Source organism: Thalassophryne amazonica, chromosome 16 (genome assembly GCF_902500255.1).
Source record: "Thalassophryne amazonica chromosome 16, fThaAma1.1, whole genome shotgun sequence".
NCBI classification, from domain to species: domain Eukaryota; kingdom Metazoa; phylum Chordata; class Actinopteri; order Batrachoidiformes; family Batrachoididae; genus Thalassophryne; species Thalassophryne amazonica.
Window position 1 is genome coordinate 35,247,880 of NC_047118.1, and position 19,438 is coordinate 35,267,317.

Sequence of the window (19,438 nt, forward strand, 5' to 3'; positions counted from 1 at the left end):
CCAGACGGGTGAGATCGTCGTCTCGGGAGCCATCTCATCAGCAGCGGACGCTGAGAATGTCCAGGTTTGATGCACGGTCTGTGAAAGAGGAGAGGGTGAGGTTTCACGCTCGTCAGCACACTTCCTGAGGTACGTTGGATTTTGTGACTAACAGTTATACAGTCAGTAAATGTGGTGTCCCTCACACCTTATTGTATTGAGCTGTATGTTAGTCATGTATCAGCTTCCACTGCGGTGGAGTTTTGTGAACGGGATGTTCCATGCCTGCAGGTTGGAAGCTGATCAGTAATCAAGCCAGGAAGTGTTTGCTGTTTGTACACCTTTAAGTGTTCTGTGTGTAGAGTGTGGACTCACATAATAGTTCCTTCTTTCACAGACTCGGTTGTTGCGGCCACCTGGGGGGTGTCGGCGGGGTCCTTGGGTCCGAAACAGCTTCTGGCTCCGGACCATTAGCGCTGCTGGGAGCGCACCACGCCAGACCGCACCTTTTATTATTATTATGATCACTGTTATGTATTAAATTCAGTTAGCCTTTGAACCGTGCTCTGCTTATTTCATACTGGGTCCTTCAAACGCTGGTCGGTTCTCCGAGCTGCGTCCGACACATAACACAAATACCGGCATCACTGAAAGCAGCCAAAGATAACGATACGTCTTTGGGATGGTTATGAGTAATTTTTTCTCTAATAGTTAAAATTTTGTTAGCAAAGAAAGTCATGAAATCATTACTAGTTAAAGTTAATGGAATACTCAGCTCAATAGAGCTCTGACTCTTTGTCAGCCTGGCTACAGTGCTGAAAAGAAACCTGGGGTTGTTCTTATTTTCTTCAATTAGTGATGAGTAGAAAGATGTCCTAGCTTTACGGAGGGCTTTTTTATAGAGCAACAGACTCTTTTTCCAGGCTAAGTGAAGATCTTCTAAATTAGTGAGACGCCATTTCCTCTCCAACTTACGGGTTATCTGCTTTAAGCTACAAGTTTGAGTTATACCACGGAGTCAGGCACTTCTGATTTAAAGCTCTCTTTTTCAGAGGAGCTACAGCATCCAAAGTTGTCTTCAATGAGGATGTAAAACTATTGACGAGATACTCTATCTCACTTACAGAGTTTAGGTAGCTACTCTGCACTGTGTTGGTATATGGCATTAGAGAACATAAAGAAGGAATCATATCCTTAAACCTAGTTACAGTGCTTTCTGAAAGACTTCTAGTGTAATGAAACTTATTCCCCACTGCTGGGTAGTCCATCAGAGTAAATGTAAATGTTATTAAGAAATGATCAGACAGAAGGGAGTTTTCAGGGAATACTGTTAAGTCTTCTATTTCCATACCATAAGTCAGAACAAGATCTAAGATATGATTAAAGTGGTGGGTGGACTCATTTACTTTTTGAGCAAAGCCAATAGAGTCTAATAATAGATTAAATGCAGTGTTGAGGCTGTCATTCTCAGCATCTGTGTGGATGTTAAAATCGCCCACTATAATTATCTTATCTGAGCTAAGCACTAAGTCAGACAAAAGGTCCGAAAATTCACAGAGAAACTCACAGTAGCGACCAGGTGGACGATAGATAATAACAAATAAAACTGTTTTTTGGGACTTCCAATTTGGATGGACAAGACTAAGAGTCAAGCTTTCAAATGAATTAAAGCTCTGTCTGGGTTTTTGATTAATTAATAAGCTGGAATGGAAGATTGCTGCTAATCCTCCGCCCCGGCCCATGCTACGAGCATTCTGACAGTTAGTGTGACTCGGGGGTGTTGACTCATTTAAACTAACATATTCATCCTGCTGTAACCAGGTTTCTGTAAGGCAGAATAAATCAATATGTTGATCAATTATTATATAATTTACCAACAGGGACTTAGAAGAGAGAGACCTAATGTTTAATAGACCACATTTAACTGTTTTAGTCTGTGGTGCAGTTGAAGGTGCTATATTATTTTTTCTTTTTGAATTTTTATGCTTAAATAGATTTTTGCTGGTTATTGGTGGTCTGGGAGCAGGCACCGTCTCTACGGGGATGGGGTAATGAGGGGATGGCAGGGGGAGAGAAGCTGCAGAGAGGTGTGTAAGACTACAACTCTGCTTCCTGGTCCCAACCCTGGATAGTCACGGTTTGGAGGATTTAAGAAAATTGGCCAGATTTCTAGAAATGAGAGCTGCTCCATCCAAAGTGGGATGGATGCCGTCTCTCCTAACAAGACCAGGTTTTCCCCAGAAGCTTTGCCAATTATCTATGAAGCCCACCTCATTTTTTGGACACCACTCAGACAGCCAGCAATTCAAGGAGAACATGCGGCTAAACATGTCACTCCCGGTCTGATTGGGGAGGGGCCCAGAGAAAACTACAGAGTCCGACATTGTTTTTGCAAAGTTACACACCGATTCAATGTTAATTTTAGTGACCTCCGATTGGCGTAACCGGGTGTCATTACTGCCGACGTGAATTACAATCTTACCAAATTTACGCTTAGCCTTAGCCAGCAGTTTCAAATTTCCTTCAATGTCGCCTGCTCTGGCCCCCGGAAGACATTTGACTATGGTTGCTGGTGTCGCTAACTTCACATTTCTCAAAACAGAGTCGCCAATAACCAGAGTTTGATCCTTGGCGGGTGTGTCGCCGAGTGGGGAAAAACGGTTAGAAATGTGAACGGGTTGGCGGTGTACACGGGGCTTCTGTTTAGAACTACACTTCCTCCTCACAGTCACCCAGTTGGCCTGCTTTCCCGGCTGCTTGGGATCTGCCAGAGGGAAACTAACGGCGGCTAAGCTACCTTGGTCCGCACCGACTACAAGGGCCTGGCTAGCTGTAGAATTTTCCACGGTGCGGAGTCGAGTCTCCAATTCGCCCAGCCTGGCCTCCAAAGCTATGAATAAGCTACACTTATTACAAGTACCATTACTGCTAAAGGAGGCCGAGGATCCTGTCCTTTTGTACATCCTTTCAGTAAACTTTCATATATTAAAGCTCTCAAAATTGCAATTTTTATGCATTAATTCTGGGAGGTCAAAGCCAAAAAATCATGCATTTCTGACCTTTATAAATGCCTTTTTTACCACATTAGTACAGATATGCACTTGTGCGCTTAAACCTTTTAAATTTAAGCTTCAGCAGCACATTTGACCCATTTCTGTGTAATGCAGCCGTGTTATGGGACCGGCACACAAAGTTGTTTCTGTGCCAACACTCACAACCACTTCATTCACAATGAAATGATGGTCAAGTGATTTCCAATACTTGGGCTGGTTGATGTGTGTGTGTGTGTGTGTGTGTGTGATGACACACACACACACACACACATCAACAGTGTCCCTTGCCCTTATGGACAACTTACTTTTTTAAACACTGGAAATCTTCTGAGGATGGTGACTTCAGTCAAATATGATGTACTTACAAACAAGTCTCCTTGACTGCATCCATCCATCCATTTTCTATACCCACTTACTCCACTTAAGGGTCACCGGTCCGGAGGGTTGGAGCCTATCCCAAGAGTCTTAGGGCATGAGGCAGGGTACATCTTGGACAGGACACCAGTCTGTCACAGGGCCACATACAGACAAACAAACAGATTCACACCCACACACACACCTATGGATAATTTACAGTTCACCTAACCTGCATGTCTTTTGGATTATGGGAGGAAGCCAGAGCACTCGGAGGGAACCCATGCAAACATAGGGAGAACATGCAAATTCCACACAGAAAGGCTCCAGGTGGGAAGGGGTCCCACAACCTTCTTGCAGTGAGGCAACAGTGCTAACCACTAAGCCACTGTGCTGCCTCCTTGACTGTATCCAGTTGCAAAGTAGCTCAGCAGTGATCTTTCCCATATTTTATGATACATTTGGTCAGCAGCTCGGCAGGGTGCGACCCCTCAAACTACTTTTTAGAACCTCCTGAAAAATGGAAGAGACTAAAATTGAGACTTACGGATAAATGTTAGATGTGAGATTTACAAGACGGTGGTATGAACAGCAGTGCTGTATGAGATGGAGAAGTGGGCAATGAAGGGAATGTAGGAGAAAATGAATGCAATGGTAATGAGAATGCAGAGATGGAAGTGTGAAGCTGTATGAAATAATAAGAACAGATGTTCAGAATAAGAAATGAGACAATCAGGTGTAAAATTTACTTTCAAAGTACTACATATTCAGCTTTGAAATTTTGGCTCCTGTTAGATACAGATGAGGACTAGTGCACCTTCTATGTTGGGCCATGATGGCATATTATAACACGAATAAGTCCTGATGGTAAGTAAAGCCACTGTTGCTTGTACGAGCATCTGAAGATGCAGAAAAAAACGCAGGCTGAGGTAGTTTGGATTCGTCATGAGAAGAGACAAATGTGTCAGTCAAAGAGTGATGAGAATGGAATTACAGGGGACGAGAAAGTGTTAAAGATGGACAGACTGATGAAAGACAAATGCAAAGAGGCTGAACAGTAAAAAGAATTTTATTGAAAACAAAACATGCGCTGAAATAACACAGCCACAGTTTAACATAATAAATAAAAATGTGCATGATCAATCTTTATATAAATAAAATACAAGTATCGTAGTTTAAAATACTTTTATTTGATTCTTTTTAGAATAATGCTTATGGAATATTTGCAAATTTAACCCTTCAAATATGGAAGTACGTTGGACAAAATATGAGACACATTTGAAAAGAATGCAGTTACATATAAGACCGCCATAAAATACAGTTTAATTTTTTATGTGTAATAAAACACGTGCCATTAAATGATTTATCAACATTTTGTATTATCATTGTGTGCACATCGTAATCACTCGCTGATCTCTATTTCTGCCACATTACATTGTTCTTTGCGTCTCCATTGTCTTCCAACTGTAGACAAAGCACCACCTAGTGGTCAAAATGAAAACTACACGCTTATCCAACCAATTCCACGCGTGGTTTCCGTATAAACATTACGTCATTTCCGTGTAACGTCCCCTTTTTTTTTTACATCCTGTGGTCTGATTTCGTCGAGGAAGCAATTAATGGCAGACGACACGCCAGTTCCGCAGTAGAGCTGCACAAGACTCGGCTGCAGCGTTTGCAACGTTTTAAAGGATTCTGGCTATTTATGCTAACACCCGTAGCTAACTTACTATCCGCTGTCATTTCGTAGCGTTTTCCTTGCGTCGGATTTCACTTGCTAACCGAAAGCCGCTTTTTTTTTTCTTTTCACTTAAGCAGACGAAAAGGACTTAAATATGAAGTCCAAAGAGCTGTCCCTGCCAATGAAGCAAGACATCATTAGACTGAAAAATGAAAACAAACCCATTAGAGAGATAGCAAAAACGTTAGGTGTGGCCAAATCAACTATCTGGTACATTCTTAAGAAAGAGCGAAATGGTCAGCTCAGGAACTACCAAAGGACCGGGAGACCGAGGGTCACAAGCGTGGTGGATGACAGGAGAATTCTTGCCCTGCTGGAGAAAAACCCCCTCACAACAGTGGACCAGATCAAGAACACCCTGCAGGAGTTAGGCGTGTTTGTGTCAAAGTCGACAATCAAGAGAAGAGTTCAACAGAGTAGATACAGAGGGTTTACCAGAAGATTTACACCAGCGGTAAGGTCTGAAAACAAGAAGACATTATAGGAGGGCTGTCCATAAAGTATAGGTCCTTTTTATTTTTTTCAAAAACTATATGGATTTCATTCATATGTTTTTACGTCAGACATGCTTGAACCCTCGTGCGCATGCGTGAGTTTTTCCACGCCTGTCGGTGACGTCATTCGCCTGTGAGCACTCCTTGTGGGAGGAGTCGTCCAGCCCCTTGTCGGAATTCCTTTGTCTGAGAAGTTGCTGAGAGACTGGCGCTTTGTTTGATCACAATTTTTTCTAAACCTGTGAGACACATCGAAGTGGACACGGTTCGAAAAATTAAGCTGGTTTTCAGTGAAAATTTTAACGGCTGATGAGAGATTTTGAGGTGATACTGTCGCTTTAAGGACTTCCCACGGAGCGAGACGTCGTGCAGCGCTCCCAGGTGCCGTCGTCAGCCTGTTTCAAGCTGAAAACCTCCACATTTCAGGCTCTATTGATCCAGGACATCGTGAGAGAACAGAGAAGTTTCAGAAGAAGTCGGTTTCAGCATTTTATCTGGATATTCCACTGTTAAAGGAGATTTTTTTAATGAAAGACGTGCGGACGGGTCCACGCGTCGGGACGCAGCCGGTGCGGTGCGGTGGCACAGGAAAAACACCTCCGTGTTGATAACCATTTGTAAAATCCAGGCGGCTTTTGATGGCTTTCAGTGGAGTGAGTATATGAGAAATTGTTTAACAGCTGGACATGTTCCAACTTGTCCTTAAGGCTTTCAACAGAGGTGTTTTTCCTGTGGCGGAGCGTCGCAGCGGCTGCGAGCCGACGCTGCAATCCGCCTGCACGTCTTTCATTAAAAAAATCTCCTTTAACAGTGGAATATCCGGATAAAATGCTGAAACCGACTTCTTCTGAAACTTCTCTGTTCTCTCACGACGTCCTGGATCAATAGAGCCTGAAATGTGGAGGTTTTCAGCTTGAAACAGGCTGATGACGGCGCCTGGGAGTGCTGCGCGATGTCTCGCTCCGTGGGAAGTCCTTAAAGCGACAGTATCACCTCAAAATCTCTCATCAGCCGTTAAAATTTTCACCGAAAACCAGCTTAATTTTTCGAACCGTGTCCACTTCGATGTGTCTCACAGGTTTAGAAAAAATTTTGATCAAACAAAGCGCCAGTCTCTCAGCAACTTCTCAGACAAAGGAATTCCGACGAGGGGCTGGACGACTCCTCCCACAAGGAGTGCTCACAGGCGAATGACGTCACCGACAGGCGTGGAAAAACTCACGCATGCGCACGAGGGTTCAAGCATGTCTGACGTAAAAACATATGAATGAAATCCATATAGTTTTTGAAAAAAATAAAAAGGACCTATACGTTATGGACAGCCCTCGTAGACTGGTTATATAGTTGAAAGCCAGACTGGAAAGTTTGCTCGTGCAGTTTCCCCACAAAATCCACATCCACGTAAATGTATGCAGCTTGGCAAGGGAAAAATCTGCATATTGGATTGTCTAATCTAACCGGTCATATCTCGCTTGTTGATTTGTTCTTTACAGCCTGTGTACTTTAATCCATACACGTAAGAATTGTCACTCGCTTCAGAGGATCCACGCAAAATATTGCCTATATGCTACTTACAGCAATCCAGCCACACAATCATATAGTCGAGCCAAACATCGTCCCTGTTCACTTAAACTTTCCAGTCTGAGTAGAAAGGTTTCAATATTTCAGGTTTAATGAAACTGGTTTATGATATGTCAGAAATGCAGATGCATAAATGCACAAAGTTCTATTACAGTTTATGAAAATGCAAATGTACAGATTTGGGAATTCTCTCATTTCCACATTGATGCAAACACATTATGTTCAGTACGTTCTACATCACAGTTCCATTGTGTGTGAGTAGATGCAGAACTGAGATGTGCTGCAAAAACCTTTTCAGAACTGATGACGCACAACAGTCCTTGAATCTGTGGTCATCATGCATGTGTTCCCTGAAGTTGTTGTCTGGTCTGGGAGTGTGTGCTGGTGCCACTCATCTGACTTCACCACACTATGGAGCCACCTTAATCCTGCATGGCAACCACCCAGACAGACAACTGATCTGTCCCAACCTTTCAAAAGTAGCCATCTATCAAGTGCAGCCAGGTGCTATGTGGGCATCTTCTCGTTTCTTGTTGCTAGGAGGTACCTAAATGCTAGCTCATGTTCAAGGAAAGGTACTGCATGCAAGTGGTGGTACACCTCATTTTAGTCTCCCTAACTAACCATTAATTTGACACATTCTATAGGTACTCAAGGATTGGTAGACTTGGAACAAGACTTGGATCTTTGTTCTCCTATAAAAGAATCAGCATTGCCAAATATCTCTGTCTAGTGACCTCATGGGTCCATGGACCCCATAAGCTCTTCTCAGGCATCTCTTGATCTCAAAGACAGCAGGTGCAGAGACATGAATGCCGCTGCTGAGATGAGTGAATGTCTGATGGCCAAATGGATCGCTTTATTTTTGCAGAGATGATGGCATCTGCAATATCAAGGTCAGTAGACCATTCTCTCCGACAAAGTTACCACGGAACTGGTCTCCACAACCCTACCCAACACCTAGTCAAAGTAAAGACTGAACAGAGAAGGATACAGAACACATCCCTGATTAACTCCAGTTTTCACTGGGAAGAAATCAGAGATTTGAATCCTGCTCCATGTAGTATTCACATGTTGGCAGTAGAAACTGTTATGAAGGTCCTTATAGTAGAATACTTATTATTTGCAGTGGCAGACTAGATGACGATGTAAGACGTGGTCATTTTCCATGTTGACAAGATGGACAATAATTTACGTAATTGAAAGATACAACAGAATTTTTGTTTTGCAAGACAGCAGCCCGAACAACGTGCTTTCCAAATATCAGTGTAGAACATAAGAAAGCGCTGGCAATATTTGCAATTGCGTTTAAACTACTCATCTGGTTTTAAAAAGCAATAGTTTGCCCTATATTGTGCTCATTTATCATGCTATGGGGAACATATGCCATAGAATCCAGTGGACATTAACCATGTTTGATCCATTACTTTGGAGACCGAGCATTCACCACAGTCAAAACTATTTAATTTATTAATCCTATTAACCCAACCACTAATTTGCATCATGTTTTGTCAAAATTGGAGTAACTATGTTCAACCCAAAATTGATCTTTATCACCATTTTTGCTGTTTTTTTTATCCATAACTCCATAACAATCAGTCATAGATCATCTAAACTATACCTTTTTAGAAACTTGATGATCAGACAAATAATTTGCTGTACTTTTCCATATGATTGGAGCATTTTTACATTTGACCCCTATGTAAACCTTCATTGACCACTACCTGGCTATAACTGTCACCCTGGGGTGGCTATCATACATTTCTGTGTAGGCCATGGTATGCTGTGCCTGGATTGTAAGTGTTTGGACACCTTGTGGTACAGATTAGGTCAAAATTGGCTTCAGGCTCATGAATTATTTGTGAGTGGAGTTGAGTCAATTTCTCCTGTCATTCAGTAGGTTCTAGCAATTGGTAGTAAATCTCTGTATTTAAATCTTTAATTCATTTCACAATTTCAGCTGATGTATGTTCTTGATGCAGCTTGAGGCGTCAGAGGGTACAACAGAGAAAGGTACTTCTACAGAAGAGTTACACACAGGTTCAAACTGTAAGATGGAGGTGATGGAGGGTGAATGCAGTGACCCAGCAGCTAAATTTGACAAGCCTGATGTGGCCGAGGAAGTTGAGGTGTCATCTGCGCCCACCCAGCAATCTCCTGCATGTAAGATCCCCCCAGAATCCTGAGTAATTTGGTATTTCATTGTTTTAAAAATTGTATTTATGTTGCTTATTTTGTGCTCTTTGATGTCACCTGAACCTTTCTTACAGCTGATGACACTGTTGAGGGGGATCACACCAATCAAAATGAAGCTCAGCAGGATTACCCCAGTCAGAATGAAGATGAGCAGGATTACGCCAATCAGAATGAAGCTGAGCAAGATTGTGCCAGCCAGAATGAAGCTGAGCAGGATTACCCCAATCAGAATAAATCTGAGCAGGATTGCACCAGTCAGAATGAAGATCAGCAGGATTACCTCAATCAGGATGAAGCTCAGCAGGATTACCTCAATCAGAATGAAGCTCAGCAGGATTACCTCAATCAGAATGAAGCTGAGCAGGATTACCTCAATCAGAATGAAGCTGAGCAGGATTACGCTGATCAGAATGAAGCTGAGCAGGATTACGCTGATCAGAATGAAGCTGAGCAGGATTACGCCGATCAGAATGAAGCTGAGCAGGATTACGCCGATCAGAATGAAGCTGAGCAGGATTACGCCGCTCAGAATGAAGCTGAGCCGGATCAAGTCGATCAGATGGAAGATGATGTCGATAATGGTGAGTTCATAAATCAAAGTTCTTAAGGCCTGACTATCACTGATTGTGGTGCCGTAACTTTCCAAAATAGGCCTTTCTACCTAAAATATCAATTTCCAAGTAAGAAATTTAAGATTTTAACATTTTATAACCTTGAAATTAGCCATCTCATGAAGTTGAAACTTTACAAAGTATCTATTCTTATATTAGTAAAGCTACAAAAAAGTTTGAAAGAAATCAGAGGAGGTCATGCAACAATATTTTCTCATATTTGTTCATTTGAGATGGAATGACTCATTTTAGAAGAACACAGGATTATTTTGTTATTCTACCTGCAATCAGTTATTCAAACTCAAATGTAATCTGTCAACAGTTTGTTTGCTCACCTTGTATTTATACAAAATAATCAGTGGCATAATAGATTCGGGGTGATAGCCCCAAATATTTTAAGGCTAGCCCTGAATAGTTTCACTATGAAAGACACAACATTTATAGCCAAACAGTTGACAGACTGTGTAACAGAGTGGAGCTTTGCCTGCTCTTACGTGTGCACGCATGTTCTTGCACATACATTGCATTATTGACATGATAGTGCAGCAGTTAACTGAAACAATCTTTCAAGTGGTGATACAAGCACCAGTCTCGACACAAATGCAGCAGCAAGGTCCCCCTGCTTAAGTCAACACATGTCCAGGCCCGTTTAAAGTTCACCAGTGACCATCTGGATGATCCAGAGGAGGCATAGGAGGAGGTCATGTGGTCCGATGAGACCAGAGTCGAGCTTTTTGGAATCGACTCCACTTACCATGTTTAGAGGATGAGAACAACCCCAAGAAAACCATCCCAACCGTGAAGCATGGGGGTGGAAACATCATACTCTGCGGGTGGTCTTCTGCAAAGGGGACAGGACGACTGCATTGTATTGAAGGGAGGATGGATGGGGTCATGTATTGCAAAATTTTAGCAAACAACCTCCTTCCCTCAGTAACAGCATTGAAGATGGGTCATGGCTGGGTCTTCCAGCATGACAATGACCCCAAACACACAGCCAGGGCAACTAAGGAGGGGCTCCGTAAAAAGCATTTCAAGGTCCTGGAGTGGTCTGGCCAGTCTCCAAACCTGAACCCAATAGAAAATCTTTGGAGGGAGCTGAAACGCCAAACCTTAAAGATTTGGAGAAGATCTGTATGGAGGAGTGGACCAAAATCCCTGTTGCAGTGTGTGAAAACCTGGTGAAAAACTACAGGAAACGTTTGACCTCTGTAATTGCAAACAAAGGCTACTGTACCAACAGTGTTGCCACAGTTACTTTGAAAAAGTAATCCAATTACTGATTACTGATTACTCCTTGAAAAAGTAACTTAGTTACTTTACTGATTACTCAATTGTAAAAGTAACTAAGTTAGATTACTAGTTACTTTTTTAGTTACTTTTCCCAGCTGCCGACAACAACCCTCTGCCACCTCAACATGACAATGATACCTGTTTTGCCAAAACTTACTTTATAGTCACCCTTTCTTGACTTCAATGAAAATAAATACTTGTTTTATAAAAAGTAAAATAAAGACCTCTTTCTTGACCTCACATTTAACTGTTGACAGCACTGTAACAGTAAAACTTGCAATTTCGAACCTACATTGTTTATAAATGTAACTATTAAATTCATTCTAGTATTTTTCTAACATTTAAATTCTCTCTAAATATTTTACTTGTCGAAATTAATATTATTTTAAGTAGTATTAGTAGTTGTAGTAAAAAAAGGCTTCAAAACTGGACCTTTAATCTAGGGGTGTTGTGAGGGGGGCACATCCCTCCCCCACGCCCCCATTCCATCTGGATTCGCCCCTACTTTGGCGTTTGAGCACAAAGAATGGATAACATTTATTTATGCAGAAAACAGGACCAGATTTACAGGTAAGAAAGTTTTATTGTGTTTTCACATCATGTGGTCCTCAGAAAGAGAGTTTAGGTGCATTTGAGTGGAAAACAGTGTTAGTTGTTGACGCGTCGCGGAGGATCAGCTGTTTTAACGTGCAGATACAGAGCGGCTCAGCTCAGCTCTAAATAAAGGAGGAAAAAAAGTATAAAAATGTCTTTGTAAAGCTCAGTGCAGGTGTGCTGATCACCGCACTTTAAGAGGAGACGACGAGTCGAGCAGCTGCAAAAAACCGTGGATGAAAAGCTCACAGCTCACTTAAAGTGGGCAGTTCAGTCGAACCCCGACCTCCTGCCCACAGACCAAGTTTAATGCTGCTATCGACCCACAATGAAAAATAATAGTAACGCACAGTGACATGGAGAAGTAACTTTAATCTGATTACTGATTTGGAAAGATTAACGCGTTAGATTACTCGTTACTAAAAAAAGTGGTCAGATTAGAGTAACGCGTTACCGGCATCACTGTGTACCAAATATTAACATTGCTTTTCACAGGTGTTCAAATACTTATTTGCAGCATTAACATACAAATAAATTATTAAAAAAAAAATCATACATTGTGATTTCTGGATTTTTTTATTATTATTATTTTTTTTAAGATTATATCTCTCACAGTAGACATGCACCTAAGATGAAAATTTCAGACCCCTCCATGATTTCTAAGTGGGAGAACTTGCAAAATCACAGGGTGTTCAAATACTTATTTTCCTCACTGTATTTTTATGATCATTAACTCCACAAAAGTGAGAACATGAATTCAAGTATTACTTTTTTCAGCAAACAACTAATATTTCAACATTCTTCTGATCTGTCTGTATCTGATGGTAACTTTATTATGTGTGCAAACAAGCGTGAAGAAACAGCAACAAACTTTGAAGTGGTTATCCTCGGGGCCGGCTTCTTCTCCCTCTGAGTCAGATGCTGCTCTGAACTGCAGAGTACCCGTGTTGATGTAGAAGCCTCCATGTTTTGTGGTGAGAGAGGCCGGCACAAGCTCATCATACTGAAGATAAAACATAAACAAAAGGCTGTGGATACATGTGATTTCTTATATATATATATATATATATATATATATATATATATATATATATATATATATAGAGAGAGAGAGAGAGAGAGAGAGAGAGAGAGAGAGAGAGAGAGAGAGAGAGAGAGAGAGAAGAGAGAGAGAGAGAGAGAGAGAGGAGAGAGAGAGAGAGAGAGAGAGAGAGAGAGAGAGAGAGAGAGAGAGAGAGAGAGAGAGAGAGAGAGAGAGAGAGAGAGAGAGAGAGAGAGAGAGAGAGAGAGAGAGAGAGAGAGAGAGAGAGAGAGAGAGAGAGAGAGAGAGAGAGAGAGTAATACTGTGAGAAATCTTGGAGTCATTTTTGATCAGGATATGTCATTCAATGCGCATATTAAACAAATATGTAGGACTGCTTTTTTGCATTTGCGCAATATCTCTAAAATTAGAAAGGTCTTGTCTCAGAGTGATGCTGAAAAACTAATTCATGCATTTATTTCCTCTAGGCTGGACTATTGTAATTCATTATTATCAGGTTGTCCTAAAAGTTCCCTGAAAAGCCTTCAGTTAATTCAAAATGCTGCAGCTAGAGTACTGACGGGGACTAGAAGGAGAGAGCATATTTCACCCATATTGGCTTCTCTTCACTGGCTTCCTGTTAATTCTAGAATAGAATTTAAAATTCTTCTTCTTACCTATAAGGTTTTGAATAATCAGGTCCCATCTTATCTTAGGGACCTCATAGTACCATATCACCCCAATAGAGCGCTTCGCTCTCAGACTGCAGGCTTATTTGTAGTTCCTAGGGTTTGTAAGAGTAGAATGAGAGGCAGAGCCTTCAGCTTTCAGGCTCCTCTACTGGGGGAACCAGCTCCCAATTCGGATCAGGGAGACAGACACCCTCTCTACTTTTAAGATTAGGCTTAAAACTTTCTTTTTTGCTAAAGCTTATAGTTAGGGCTGGATCAGGTGACCCTGAACCATCCCTTAGTTATGCTGCTATAGACTTAGACTGCTGGGGGGTTCCCATGATGCACTGAGTGTTTCTTTCTCTTTTTGCTCTGTATGCACCACTCTGCATTTAATCATTAGTGATTGATCTCTGCTCCCCTCCACAGCATGTCTTTTTCCTGGTTCTCTCCCTCAGCCTCAACCAGTCCCAGCAGAAGACTGCCCCTCCATGAGCCTAGTTCTGCTGGAGGTTTCTTCCTGTTAAAAGGGAGTTTTTCCTTCCCACTGTCGCGAAGTGCTTGCTCACAGGGGGTCGTTTTGACCGTTGGGGTTTTTCTGTAATTACTGTATAGCTTTGCCTTACAATATAAAGCGCCTTGAGGCAACTGTTTGTTGTGATTTGGCGCTATATAAATAAAATTGATTTGATATATATATATATATATATATATATATATATATATATATATATCAAAAAAATCTTTTTCATGTTGTCATTATGGGGTGTTGTGTGTTTAGAATTGTGAGGAACAAAAATGAATTTCATCCATTTTGGAATAAGGCTGTAACATAACAAAATGTGGAAGAAGTAAAGCGCTCCATAAGAAGCATTTCAAGGTCCTGGAGTGGCCTGGACAGTCTCCAGACCTGAAACCAATAGAAAATATTTGGAGGGAGCTGAAACTCCAAACCTGAAAGATCTAGAGATCTGTATGGAGGAGTGGACCAAAATCCCTGCTGCAGTGTTTGCAAACCTGGTGAAAAACTACAACCCCTGGCAAAAATTATGGAATCACCGGCCTCGGAGGATGTTCATTCAGTTGTTTAATTTTGTAGAAAAAAATCAGATCACAGACATGACACAAAACTAAAGTCATTTCAAATGGCAACTTTCTGGCTTTAAGAAACACTATAAGAAATCAGGAAAAATAATTGTGGCAGTCAGTAACGGTTACTTTTTTAGACCAAGCAGAGGGAAAAAAATATGCTCCAACACATCACTAGTATTTTGTTGCACCACCTCTGGCTTTTATAACAGCTTGCAGTCTCTGTAGCATGGACGTAATGAGTGACAAACAGTACTCTTCATCAATCTGGCTCCAACTTTCTCTGATTGCTGTTGCCAGATCAGCTTTGCAGGTTGGAGCCTTGTCATGGACCATTTTCTTCAACTTCCAAAGACTTTCAATTGGATTAAGATCCGGACTATTTGCAGGCCATGACATTGACCCTATGTGTCTTTTTGCAAGGAATGTTTTCACAGTTTTTGCTCTATGGCAAGATGCATTATCATCTTGAAAAATGATTTCATCATCCCCAAACATCCTGTCAATTGATGGGATAAGAAAAGTGTCCAAAATATCAACGTAAACGTCTGCATTTATTGATGATGTAATGACAGCCATCTCCCCAGTGCCTTTACCTGACATGCAGCCCCATATCAATGACTGTGGAAATTTACATGTTCTCTTCAGGCAGTCATCTTTATAAATCTCATTGGAACGGCACCAAACAAAAGTTCCAGCATCATCACCTTGCCCAATGCAGATTCAAGATTCATCACTGAATATGACTTTCATCCACAGTCCACGACTGCTTTTCCTTAGCCCATTGTAACCTTGTTTTTTTCTGTTTAGGTGTTAATGATGGCTTTCGTTTAGCTTTTCTGTATGTAAATCCCATTTCCTTTAGGCGGTTTCTTACAGTTTGGTCACAGATGTTGACTCCAGTTTCCTTCCATTCGTTCCTCATTTGTTTTGTTGTGCATTTTCGATTTTTGAGACATATTGCTTTAAGTTTTCTGTCTTGATGCTTTGATGTCTTCTTTGGTCTACCAGTATGTTTGCCTTTAACAACCTTCCCATGTTGTTTGTATTTGGTCCAGAGTTTAGACACAGCTGACTGTGAACAACCAACATCTTTTGCAACATTGCGTGATAAGAGTTTGACAATCCTCTCCTTTGTTTCAGTTGACATCTCTCGTGTTGGAGCCATGATTCATGTCAGTCCAGCTCTCCAAGGTGTGATCACTCCTTTTTAGATGCAGACTAACGAGCAGATCTGATTTGATGCTAGTTTTTGGAATGAAAATTTACAGGGTGATTCCATAATTTATTCCTCAGAATTGAGTGAGTCCATATTTTTTTCCCTCTGCTTGGTCTAAAAAAGTAACCGTTACTGACTGCCACAGTTATTTTTCCTGATTTCTTATAGTGTTTCTTAAAGCCAGAAAGTTGCCATTTGCAATGACTACAGTTTTGTGTCATGTCTGTGATCTGCTTTTTTTCTACAAAATTAAACAACTGAATGAACATCCTCCGAGGCCGGTGATTCCATAATTATTGCCAGGGGTTGTACAGGAAACGTTTGACCTCTGTAATTGCAAACAAAGGCTACTGTACCAAATATTAACATTGATTTTCACAGGTGTTCAAATACTTATTTTCCTCACTGTAAATAATCTTCAATTCACTTAAAATGCTACCTTAACAATAAGTGTTTACTATTTTTTGTAACAGAATTGTCATTAGAAACCAGCTCTGAGGTGACCATGCCACATCAGGCTCTACATCCACCCAGTGAACCTGCCCACCTCCCACCTGCAGGTGAGCAGCATGAAGATGTCACAGCAATCCTGTGTTTGCCTACTTTATATATTGTCCAGCATAAGTGTGAACATTTGTGAAAAGCAAAATTAACAGTGAGAAAATTCACAAATTTTGTACAGTATTATTAGATTGTGTGTGGGACAGTTGTGAAGGGGGGGTGGCTTCAGGTGGCGAACCCAGAAAGGTATTATAGATGGTAATGTCCTCAGTATGACTGCACATACGGGAGTGTTGTTTGTTTGCAGTCCCATGTGTCTGTCCATCCATGTGTGAACAAAATAACAGGCAAGGACAAAGTGATATGAGTTTGAGGGAAAAATTGGTTAAAAGTCAAGGTCAGAATCTTGGGTCAATGCTAATTCATAGGGACTATTTACAGTGGCTATAAAATCATACATGAACTTGGAACAGTTTGGAGCCCATATGGGCTAAATGTGTTGGAAGGGTCAAAGATGCAGTATGATGATGCGTGAATCAGTCTTAAACATACGAGGGCTGTCCGTAAAGTATAGGTCCTTTTAATTTTTTTCAAAACTATGGATTTCATTCATATGTTTTTACGTCAGACATGCTTGAACCCTCGTGCGCATGCGTGAGTTTTTCCATGCCTGTCGGTGACGTCATTCGCCTGTGAGCACTCCTTGTGGGAGGAGTCGTCCAGCCCCTTGTCGGAATTCCTTTGTCTGAGAAGTTGCTGAGAGACTGGCGCTTTGTTTGATCAAACTTTTTTCTAAACCTGTGAGACACATCGAAGTGGACATGGTTTGAAAAATTAAGCTGGTTTTCAGTGAAAATTTTAACAGCTGATGAGAGATTTTGAGGTGATTCTGTCGCTTTAAGGACTTTTCACGGTGCGAGACGTCACGCAGCGCTCTCAGGCAGCGTCATCAGCCTGTTTCAAGCTTAAAACCTCCACATTTCAGGCTCTATTGATCCAGGACGTCGTGAGAGAACAGAGACGTTTCAGAAGAAGTCGGTTTCAGCATTTTATCCGGATATTCCACTGTTAAAGATTTTTTTTAATGAAAGACGTGCGGACGGGTCCGCGCGTCGGGACGCAGCCGTCACGGTGCGGCGGCACAGGAAAAACACCTCCGTGTTGATAACCATTTGTTAAAATCTTTTGATGGCTTTCAGTGGAGTGAGTATATGAGAAATTGTTTATCAGCTGGAGATGTTCCAACTTGTCCTCAAGGCTTCCAACAGAGGTGTTTTTCCTGTGGCGGAGCGTCGCGGCGGCTGCGAGCCAATGCTGCAATCCGCCCGCACGTCTTTCATTAAAAAATCTCCTTTAACAGTGGAATATCCGGATAAAATGCTGAAACCGACTTCTTCTGAAACTTCTCTGTTCTCTCACGACGTCCTGGATCAATAGAGCCTGAAATGTGGAGGTTTTAAGCTTGAAACAGGCTGATGACGCTGCCTGAGAGCGCTGTGCGACGTCTCGCACCGTGAAAAGTCCTTAAAGCGACAGAATCACCTCAAAATCTCTCATCAGCTGTTAAAATTTTCACTGAAGACCAGCTTAATTTTTCGAACCATGTCCACTTCGATGTGTCTCACAGGTTTAGAAAAAATGTTGATCAAACAAAGCGCCAGTCTCTCAGCAACTTCTCAGACAAAGGAATTCCGACGAGGGGCTGGACGACTCCTCCCACAAGGAGTGATCACAGGCGAATGACGTCACCGACAGGCGTGGAAAAACTCACGCATGCGCACGAGGGTTCATGCATGTCTGATGTAAAAACATAATGAATGAAATCCATATAGTTTTTGAAAAAAATAAAAAGGACCTATACTTTACGGACAGACCTCGTATAATAAAGTGTTGCACTGTCTGAGTGCACGTTCTGGATTTTGATGTGTAATAATTTGAGTTTATTTTTGCTTGCAGATGACTGGAGTTCTGAGCTGCCTACAGATGACTTGTTTACTGGTCCCATGAGTCAGACCTCCACTTGGGGTGGAGCCAAGGTTTGGTCTTAATTGTTGAAAGCTGACTCTCACGACAATGTCTCTTTTTTTTTTTACACTTGAGCTTTGTTGTTAATTGTAATACTCGTAATGGAATTGTGCTTCTTTCTTATTAGATGGACGTTTTGGGTTCAAAAAAGTGTTTGTTCTTGCATCAATGAGAAATTGAGAAAACTGACACAAGGTGTTGTATGTCCGGGAAGGGGGGGGTGTTGATGACCCTTTGTGTTTTCTGTTTGTCTGTGTGAAGATTGTCCATGGATAAAGAAAGTTAAATTTTGCATTTGCTTTATTCTGTATCGAAAATGGTTTCTCATATTTTACATTGTGATGTTTTTAAATTTGAACATTCTTTAAGCTCTGACATTTTTATTCCTGTAGATGTGAGCTATGAAGGATCCATAAAGGGATTTACATTTGTCTTATGAAACGGAGAACAGATGGGTCTGGATTTGAATGAATCTCTGAGATTGTTCCACACAATATAAAGAGCACTGTGGCCTGCTGACTTCTTTTAAACCTTTTGAACACAGTAATACTGCCTCCCAAGAATTTGCCAATTCTGCTGTAAACTTAAATTTCACTTGTTTTGATCCAGTTTAATTAAATAGTTTTGTTTTTTTCTTATTGGAGCCTGGTATGATATGGTATTGAGAAGGACTCCACAGCATAATTTTGTGCTTGTCTATTTTTTCCAAACTACTGAACTGTCAGAACCACATTTAATTCAGATTTTCAGAGTAAATGCAGGGAGTAAGGGTAAGTAGTGTTTTTATATTGAAGTCATGCTAAAAAAAAAAAAAAATCAATTACCAAGTGTTTCCAAATGGAATGTGGTTTAGCAGCCAGATACTAAACATTTCTTAAATTAGCTACAAAGTGACAGTGGTTATATTCCACATACTTCCAGGGGATACAAGAGAAACCAGCGCATACTGGGTAACCTTACTGTTAACAGAGTTCCTTCAAGGTCAGAGCTTGTTACCCCTACAAGAATAGCAAATA

The 19,438-nt window shown here is 41.2% G+C and overlaps 1 protein-coding gene across 1 annotated transcript; it reads left to right on the top strand.

The window, feature by feature from the left end:
• The first annotated feature begins 4,980 nt into the window (after nucleotides 1-4,980).
• LOC117527563 (myb-like protein X) lies at nucleotides 4,981-19,060 on the top strand. Its single transcript, XM_034189964.1, has 8 exons — nucleotides 4,981-5,031; nucleotides 5,202-5,581; nucleotides 9,185-9,365; nucleotides 9,473-9,492; nucleotides 9,613-9,979; nucleotides 16,370-16,456; nucleotides 18,354-18,433; nucleotides 18,550-19,060. Exons 2-8 carry the CDS (start codon nucleotides 5,222-5,224, stop codon nucleotides 18,592-18,594), a joined length of 1,140 nt encoding a protein of 379 aa, XP_034045855.1. The 5' UTR covers nucleotides 4,981-5,031; nucleotides 5,202-5,221; the 3' UTR covers nucleotides 18,595-19,060.
• The last annotated feature ends 378 nt before the right edge of the window (nucleotides 19,061-19,438 follow it).